Source organism: Labeo rohita, chromosome 6 (genome assembly GCF_022985175.1).
Source record: "Labeo rohita strain BAU-BD-2019 chromosome 6, IGBB_LRoh.1.0, whole genome shotgun sequence".
In the NCBI taxonomy this organism is placed as follows: domain Eukaryota; kingdom Metazoa; phylum Chordata; class Actinopteri; order Cypriniformes; family Cyprinidae; genus Labeo; species Labeo rohita.
In genome coordinates this window covers 30687323-30696563 of record NC_066874.1, presented here as the reverse complement: position 1 = coordinate 30696563, position 9241 = coordinate 30687323, and the positions used below count along the sequence as shown (strand labels likewise).

Genomic DNA, 9241 nt, shown 5'->3' with positions numbered 1-9241 from the left:
GCATGGCATGAAAATTTTAGTTTTAGTAGTTTCACGACATGTGAAGATGCACTGAGGAAGTCAGGCAAACTTATGAATGCATGAAACTTTTTCTTGCCTTTCTTTTTTTTTTTTTTTTTTTCCTGAAATGCATGTCATTTAACATGGCCCTCAAGCTAATGCCCCGACCGGATAGGCCACTCCAGAATCAATCAGCATAGTGTCACCAAAGGTACATCTACAATGACAGGCGTGTTTTTTCAGCGTGCTGGGAATGCTTATGCATCCACGACGACGGCCTGCAGCGGCATTCGTATACCAATATGAAAGCTTATTATTGGTGTGAGTAAGAGCTGTTGGCAGCATGTGATGGAGTGGCCCTGGTGCGTGCGCCGAGGGAGGCTTCCGGCTTGTCGTAACAAACGTTGGCAAGTAATCCATGAGAGTTCTCAAACACATTCTCATTTTCTCCCTCTCTTTCCCTCTGATTATTGTGGCGGAGGATGTGAAGTGTTGCATGAACGCTCTCTTCCATTAAGCGGTCTCCTGTCGCTGTCTGCCGCGATGACTCTCTGCCTCATCTGCTCACCTGTCTCCTAGTGTCAGCCGGTGCGCCGCTTTCTCGCCGTCCTCCGTGCGGACAGCAGGAAGCCACGCCCGCAGATGTCAACAATGATTAACGACAGTCGCTTCAGTGATGCCCGTCCTCCCCAGGCTGGGATCCGGGTAGAGTTGGCTGTGAGTTTCTGAGGTTATCAACACCTTAGGCGGCTAAATTGAGCTTGAACGAAGGCTGCCACAATGTTGCGTGGCTGGGCTACACGTATTCTAAATAACCACAGGCAAATGTTTTTTTACCTTTTTTTTCAAATAAGCTGCGAGTAGAGAGAGCAGACACATGCCTCGAGATGCCACGCATAATATACTCTGCTTAACATGCAGAAATGTGTGTCGAGGCACTAAAGCATTAGTGTTTTTATAATTAAATGAATATTCAAGGTTCAGTGCAAGTTAAGCTCAATGGACAGCATTTATGGCATAATTACTGCAAAAATGAATTTTTATGCTTTATAGTACTATTAAAATTTACATAATAAAGGCTATTAATTCTTATATAATTATAATAATTAAATATAATAATGCAAACTTGGTATATTAGCATATTAACAATATAATATATCAATATATTTAAAAAGTACCTAGCAGTTGCCACAGTTTTTGAAGTTTTCACCAGAAAATCCAGTTATGACATTTTGATTAAAAATTACAGGGTCAAAAACATAAAATGAAACGTATGGATGAATCGTTCACAATAAGATTGATAACATGCATTTAGGAAATGGATAGGGTGACTTTTCATTTCATGCTGACTTTAAAATACTCACAGCTGCAATATAGCCAGCGGCAATAAGCTATATGCATGCTAACTTGATTGTGGTGTGAAAATTGTTTGCTAACCTTTTTCTATATAACGTTATATCCAATTTTACAGCTTTGTTGCCATGACAACGCAACACCATAAACTCTAGAATGACCACAAAAATGATTTAAACAGCAAATAATGCACAGGATTTAACAGAATACTTAAAGGAGAAGTCCACTTCCAGAACAACAATTCACAAATAATTTACTTCCCCCCTTGTCATCCAAGATGTTCATGTCTTTCTGTCTTCAGTTGTGAATAAATTATGTTTTTTAAGGAAAGCATTTCAGGATTTTTCTTCATATAATGGACTTCATTGGTGCCCTGATTTTGAACTTCCAAAATATAGTTTAAATGCAGCTTCAAAGGGCTCTAAACGATCCCAGCTGAGGAAGAAGGGTCTTATCTAGTGAAACGATCGCTCATTTTTTTCGGAAAATAAAAAATTTGTATACTTTTTTTGTATACTAAAGCTCGTTTAGCACAGGCTCTGGGATGCACGTTCACATACTATTGAATCCCGTTAGAAGGTCACATGGACGTAGGCGGAACTACAGACCCAGTGTTTACAAAGCGAACGTGCAAAAAAGAAAGTGCAAGTAATTCAAACGCTGTTTACGAACAAAAAGGTACAAAGATGTCGGACGATTCTGAAGTTGTAGGAGAAAATAACATGGAGTTTTTCGACATACTCCAGCTTTTAAAGCCAGAGTACACAGACGATGAACTTGTGGTGATTCAAAGATGTTATTCGTAGTAGTGATGGGACGTTCGGATCATTTTACCGACTCGGACCTTTGAGTCTCGTTCAGCAAAATGAACAAATCTTTTTTCCGAGTCATTTTGTTCATTTTAGCACAAAATCAGCATCACGTGACAGCCCCATAAGATGAACGAACGACTCAAAAAACCCGAAGACTTGAAACAGGTGAAGTAACTCGATTGACTTGTTCTTCCCGAGTCACATTAAAGATTCGTTCAAAATGAACAAATCGTTCAAGAATTCGCATCCCAGAGCCTGTGCTACACAAGCTTTTGTGCTTAAAAAGTATACAAATTTTTATTTTTCGAAAACAATGACCGATCGTTTCGCTAGGTAAGACCCTTTTTTCTCGGCTGGGATCATTTAGAGCCCTTTGAAGCTGCATTTAAACTACACTTTGGGAAAATCAGGGCACCAATGAAGTTATTATAATTATAATTATAATTATATGAATATATATAAATTATATAAATAAATTATATATATAAATTATAATTTATATGAATATATGAATTTTAAGGCAGAGAAATCCTGAAATGCTTTCCTCAAAAACCATAATTTCTTTATGACTGAAGACAGAAAGACATGAACATCTTGGATGACAAGGGGGTGAGTAAATTATTTGTAAATTGTTGTTCTGGAAGTGGACTTCTCCTTTATTATATGTGACCCTGGACCACAAAACCAGTTATAAGTTGCACTTAATATGTACTTAATATGTGACCCTGGACTACAAAACCAGTCGTAAGTAGCACAAGTATATTTGTAGCAATAGCCAACAATACATTGTATGGGTCAAAATTATCGATTTTTCTTTTATGCCAAAAAATCATTAAGATATTAAGTGAAGATCATGTTCCATAAAGATATTTTGTAAATTTCCAACCGTAAATATATCAAAACATAATTTTTGAGTAGTAATATGCACTGCTAAGAACTTTCAAGGTGATTTTTTTGCACCCTCAGATTACAGATTTTCAAATAGGTGTATCTCTGACAAATATCTGAAATACCATGCATCAATGGGAAGCTTATTTATTTAGCTTCAGCTGGTTTTGTGGTCCAGGGTCACAATGCTTTAAAGTCCTCCAAATTGGCCCCATTTACTTTAATTGTAAGTGGGGTTTTTTATGTACGTATGTTTTGGGGGCTTTGGGTAGTAAAAATTCTGACTATATAAGCTTATTTTCACATTGTTGAATTGCTGTATTGATCAAACAGCATCTAAGGCTATATACTCTCTGTTTACTTTTCAATACAGATGTCACATACAGAAGTCACAAGGACTCAATGGCATGCTTTTTTCATTTAGGACTTTCATTTTATCAGGCGTCTGCCAGAGCTGCTTTGAGGTGCATGTCTTCACATATACAGTAAAAACTGGTTCACACTCGTCCAGTTATGCAACTTTTTTGTTACACAAGTGCACTTCATAGAAACCCAGAGGAAGGTTTTCTTGCTCAGAGGTTGTCCTTTCACAGCTCAGGAGACTCTGGGTTCTCACATATTCATTTAAGCATCTATTTTTTCAAAACCTTTGGAGAAATGAAATGTGTACAGCTATACATTATAGCACATTCAAAAGGCAGTCACATTTTAAAATAGAAGTTTGGTTTTTATTTGATGGAGTATATTTTTGTGATTGTGCTGTATGCATTTGATGTTTTATATGCCATCTGGCCTAGTAACGGGCGGCTGATATAGCGTGCATTCTGGCTAGATTCTGTCCAGCTATAAAACTGCTGTGACATGTGACAGTGGTTCAAATGTGGTCCTGTTGTACCAAGGGAGATGTAGCTGTGTCTTAGCACCATCAGTTTGATTTAATTTCAGGTGCCCAGACCAGGGCCAGCACATCCCCACTATAATTCATCTCAACCTCAGTCACAACTGACACCGGGATGAGTGCCAGGAATTTTGATTTGGTTGAACCAGATCTGCTACTAGCTGGATATCAATTGTCCATCTGTGTAACATCAGGATAGAAAATCGAGATGCAATAATCAAGGTTAAAAAAGTCCATTGGTTTCATGTCTGCGTGGGGTTTTAATGGACTTGAAAACTATTGGCTGCATAGATTCTTTTACGCTGTGTCTTCTGTTTGCATCTGTTGTAACTGAGGGAAGTATTTCTATAAGTGGTGTTCAAAAATATGCAAATTATAAGCTCAGAAACTTTTAAATTATTGTTTTGATACGTATTGCAATTTTTTTGCCTACAGAAATGTAGGCAGAGTCACGTATATCCAATGAGCCTGGGCTGCATAATTTATACAGTGGCAATGAATGATTGGTTTTAATTTTCAATAAATAATTAAATTTTTAAGGAATTAGTTAAAAGGAGTATATTTTAATGTTAAATAATTCATTCAGCCAGGATGGAAATAATGAACTAAAGTTAGCCATTCAAAGGTTTGGGATCACTAAGATTTTTAATGTTTTTTAAAGAGATTTCTTACACTCATTAAGGCTGCATTTATTTGATTAAAAAATACAGAAAAGACTTTGTGAAAAATTATTTCAATTTAAAATAAGTTTTCCAGTCTTGAGTGTCACAAAATCCTTGTGCTAATTTATAGTCAATGTTGGAAACAGTTTTGCTGCTTAATATTTTTGGGGACCTGTGATGCTTTTTTTCAAGGTTCTTTGATTAATAGATAAAAAGAACAGTGTTTATTCAAAATAGAAATTTTGTGCTACTACTATTCAAAAGTTTGGGGTCAGTACATTTTTTTTTTCTTTCTTTTAGAAGAAATTAATACTTTTATTCAGCAAGAATGTGTTAAATGCATATAAAGTGATTATTTATTTATCAAAGAATCAAAGAAAAAACATCACAGGTTCCTAAAAGATATTAAGCAGCAAAACAGTTTTAACACTGATTATAAATCAGCATATTAGAATGATTTCTGAAAAGACTGAAGACTGGAATAATGACTGATGAAAATTCAGCACTGCATCACAGAAATAAATTATATTTTGAAGTATATTAAAATAGGAAACAAAAATAGGAAATATTAGAAACTGCAATAATATTTCACAATATTACAGTTTTTTCCTGTATTTTTTTTTATCATTTATTATCAATTATCATATATCAATTACTGATCGCAATTCCCAAACTTCTGAATTGCAGTAAAGTGTATTGTTTTGTAACGTGAGGACGCTGAGGCGGTGTAGAATCCAATTGCAGAAGTTTATTATAAACAACAGCAAACATACACGATGAAACAGGCAGGGGGTCAATAACCAGAAAAGCAGTCCAAAACGTAAACGTGATCCAAACAACAGAGAGTTTATACAGGCAGTGGGTCAGTTACCAAGCAGACAGTCCATGACAGCAACCGTAACAATAGGGGAATCCAGGGAGCGATAGTCAAAGGACAGAAAAGGGGTCAAACCTTGAAAACAGTCCAAACAGGCAAACAATCCAACAGGGGTAATCCGTAAATCAAGAGTCCATAAACAAAGCAAGGTCGCAACAGGTAATCCAACAGAGTAATATTATAAACGCTTGGTAAGGCAGGTGAAACTGGCAATACTTCGCAAAGAAGTGAGCACATGGTGAGTCCTTAAATAGTGACAAACAGGAAGTGACAGTAGAAGCAGCAGAGGGAGCATGCAAGCAGAACTGGGGTGAGGGCTCCCTCTGCTGGCTTGGCGTTACAGAATCCCCCCCCCCTAGGAGCGACTCCTGGCGCTCAAACAACAGTCCAGGTGGGTGGGGGAACAGAGGCAAAACAGGGGGTGGGATGGAGGGCCAGGTCCATGTAGAGCAGGTGGGCCTGGATCGTGGAGCAGAGACATACAGTGAAGCACAGGAGGACCTGGATCATGGAGCAGGGACAGACAGTGAAGCACTGGAGGACCTGGATCGTGGAGCAGGGACAGACAGTGAAGCACTGGAGGACCTGGACCGTAGAGCTGTGGCAGACAGTGGAACCTCAGAGGACCTGGGCCGTGGAGCTGTGGCAGACCGTGAGACACTGGAGGGCCTGGGCCATGGCGCAATAGCAGACAGTGGAACCTGAGAGGACCTGGGCCGTGGAGCTGTGGCAGACCGTGAGACACTGGAGGGCCTGGGCCATGGCGCAATAGCAGACAGTGGAACCTTGGAGGACCAGGGCCGTGGAGCTGTGACAGACAGTGGAACCTTGGAGGACCAGGGCCGTGGAGCTGTGACAGACAGTGGAACCTTGGAGGACCAGGGCCATGGAGCAATGGTAGACAGTGGAACCTTGGAGGACCTTGGCCGTGGAGCAATGGCAGAGTAGGGGACCATGGTGGGGCAGGCAGAACAGGTAGAGTAGGGAGCCATGGCGAGGCAGGCAGAGCAGGCAGAACAAGAAGCCATGGCGAGGCAGGCAGAGCAGGCAGAACAAGGAGCCATTGCAGGGCAGGTAGAGCACACAGGAGTAGAGTTATCCATAGTGGGCCTAATGACATGCATAGCAGAGTGGCGTGCACCCAAACAATCTCCTTGACCGTGGCATGACAAGCAGAGAGTTCATCTTGGGACGCCGCCCCCATAGGAGGATCCACAGCATGCGCTGACACCTCCGGGGGCATGGGCGCAGATGCTTGGGCAGGTGAGGCAGGGAAGTCATAAATGGCCTTCATGGCCGTGACAGAGAGTCTGTGGGGAAACGCCGCCCCTTTAGGAGGTTCTGCAGCCGGAGCTGCCACTTCAGGGGGCATTGGCGCAGACTTATTGACAGAGGAGGCCTCTGGCGTAGACTCGTGGACAGGCGAGGCCTCTGGCGCAGACTCGTGGACAGGCGAGGCCTCTGGCGTAGACTTGTGGACAGGCGAGGCCTCTGGCGCAGACTCGTGGACAGGCGAGGCCTCTGGCGCAGACTCGTGGACAGGCGAGGCCTCTGGAGAACAGTGTGCAGCCCACACACTGAAAATGGCAACGGCCATTACAGGCAGCACAGTAGATAGTGGAATGTCTGTTGACCTTGAGGGTGTGGATGTTATGGACTTGTGGCGTGGGAATGTGGGTTCTGCGTGGCTTGGGTGCGTGGGCTCTGCGTGGCTTGGGAGCGTGGGCTCTGCGTGGCTTGGGAGCGTGGGCTCTGCGTGGCTTGGGAGCGTGGGCTCTGCGTGGCTTGGGAGCGTGGGCTCTGCGTGGCTTGGGAGCGTGGGCTCTGCGTGGCTTGGGACAACAGTTTCTTGCCTTGACTCGGAGAGGCCTGCCGTGGCCAGACTTGACTCGGGGAGGCCTGCCGTGGCCAGACTTGACTCGGGGAGGCCTGCCGTGACTTGACCTGAGTCGGGAAGAACGGCGGTGACTTGACCTGGCCTGTGCAGTCCAGCTGTGACTTGACTTGGCTTCTGAAGGTTAACTGTGACGTGACTTGGCTCAGAGACAATAGCAGCAACTTGACTTGGCTTGTGAAGATTTGCTGTAACGTGGATTGACTCAGGAACAACATGGCTTGGCTCAGGAACGACATGGCTTGGCTCAGGAACGACATGGCTTGGCTCAGGAACGACATGGCTTGGCTCAGGAACGACATGGCTTGGTTCGTGGGGCACAGCTGTGACTTGGCTTGGTTCGTGGGATACAGCTGGGACGTGGCTTGACTCGTGGGACACAGCTGTGACGTGGCTTGACTCGTGGGGCACAGCTGTGACGTGGCTTGACTCGTGGGGCACAGCTGTGACGTGGCTTGACTCGTGGGGCACAGCTGTGACTCGGCTTGACTCGTGGGGCACAGCTGTGACTCGGCTTGACTCGTGGGGCACAGCTGTGACTCGGCTTGACTCGTGGGGCACAGCTGTGACTCGGCTTGACTCGTGGGGCACAGCTGTGACTCGGCTTGACTCGTGGGGCACAGCTGTGACTCGGCTTGACTCGTGGGGAACCACAGCTGTGACTTGGCTTGACTCGTGGGGAACCACAGCTGTGACTTGGCTCGACTCGTGGGGAACCACAGCTGTGACTTGGCTCGACTCGTGGGGAACCACAGCTGTGACTTGGCTCGACTCGTGGGGAACCACAGCTGTGACTTGGCATGACTCGTGGAGAACAGCTGTAACTTGGCTTGATTCATAGGGAACAACTATGTCCTTGCTTGACTCATGGAGAACAACAGCTGTGACTTGGCATGGCTCATAGAGAATAGCTGTATCTTGGCTTGACTCATGGGGAATAACAGCTGTATCTTGGCTTGGTTCGTGGAATACAGCTGTGACTTGGCTTGGTTCATGGGGAACAGCAGCGTTGGCTTGACTTGACTCTGTTGCTTGACTTGACTCTGTTGCTTGACTTGACTCTGTTGCTTGACTTGACTCTGTTGCTTGACTTGACTCTGTTGCTTGACCGGGCTCTGAAGCTTGACCGGGCTCTGAAGCTTGACCGGGCTCTGAAGCTTGACCGGGCTCTGAAGCTTGACCGGGCTCTGTAGCTTGGCCAGACGCTGTAGCTTGGCCGGACGCTGTAGCTTGGCCGGACGCTGTAGCTTGGCCGGACGCTGTAGCTGGACTTGACCCTGGAACTGGACTTGACTTGGAAGCCTGACTGGACTTGGAAACTTGACTTGACCCTGGAACTCGACTTGACTTGGAAGCCTGACTGGACTTGGAAACTTGACTTGACCCTGGAACTCGACTGGACTCGGAAGCTTTTGACCCTGGAGCAGCAACTGTAGCTTGACTTGGTTCTGCAGCTTGACTTGGTTCTGCAGCTTGACTTGGTTCTGCAGCTTGACTTGGTTCTGCAGCTTGACTTGGTACGGGAACAGTAGCTGTCGTGACATGAGCTGCCCATACAGCCATTAGGGGTGAGTCCAGCACGTGGGCCATCATGAGGCGTGGCTTGGAGACAGCGATTATCTTGTGGTGTGGCTCTGGGATGGCAGCCATCTTGTGAACAGGTTTGGGGATAGCAGCCATCTTGTGGACTGGCTCAGGGATGGCGGCCATCTTGTGTGCAGACTCTGGCGTGGCGGCAGCCATCTTGCGTGCAGACTCTGGCGTGGCGGCAGCCATCTTGCGTGCAGACTCTGGCGTGGCAGGCATGGCGTGAGCAGGCCCTGGAGCGGCAGGCATGGCGTGAGCAGACTGTGGCTT

General features: G+C 44.8%; 1 protein-coding gene across 3 annotated transcripts; it reads right to left on the bottom strand.

Annotated features, from left to right (window-relative positions):
- Positions 1-5535: 5535 nt before the first annotated feature.
- Positions 5536-6452, bottom strand: LOC127167283 (anti-sigma-I factor RsgI2-like). Of its 3 annotated transcripts, none has more exons than XM_051113217.1 (3): positions 6318-6452; positions 6034-6191; positions 5536-5949 (listed from the first exon to the last, which is right to left on the bottom strand). In XM_051113217.1, the coding sequence occupies exons 1-3, from the start codon at positions 6444-6446 to the stop codon at positions 5616-5618; spliced, it is 621 nt and encodes a 206-aa protein (XP_050969174.1). In that variant the 5' UTR covers positions 6447-6452; the 3' UTR covers positions 5536-5615. The 3 variants fall into 3 exon arrangements, with proteins under 3 accessions (XP_050969174.1, XP_050969173.1, XP_050969172.1); XM_051113216.1 differs by having other exon boundaries at positions 6034-6359; positions 6402-6452; XM_051113215.1 differs by having other exon boundaries at positions 6034-6452.
- Positions 6453-9241: the final 2789 nt, after the last annotated feature.

Excerpts from the sequence above, each read along its gene's own strand:
- LOC127167283 (XM_051113215.1), bottom strand. The coding sequence starts at position 6,446 with ATGGTCCCCTACTCTGCCATTGCTCCACGGCCAAGGTCCTCCAAGGTT. Across the intron at positions 5,950-6,033 it reads GTCCCTGCTCCACGATCCAG|GCCCACCTGCTCTACATGGA; the intron begins GTCCTCCAGTGC and ends TCCACGATCCAG.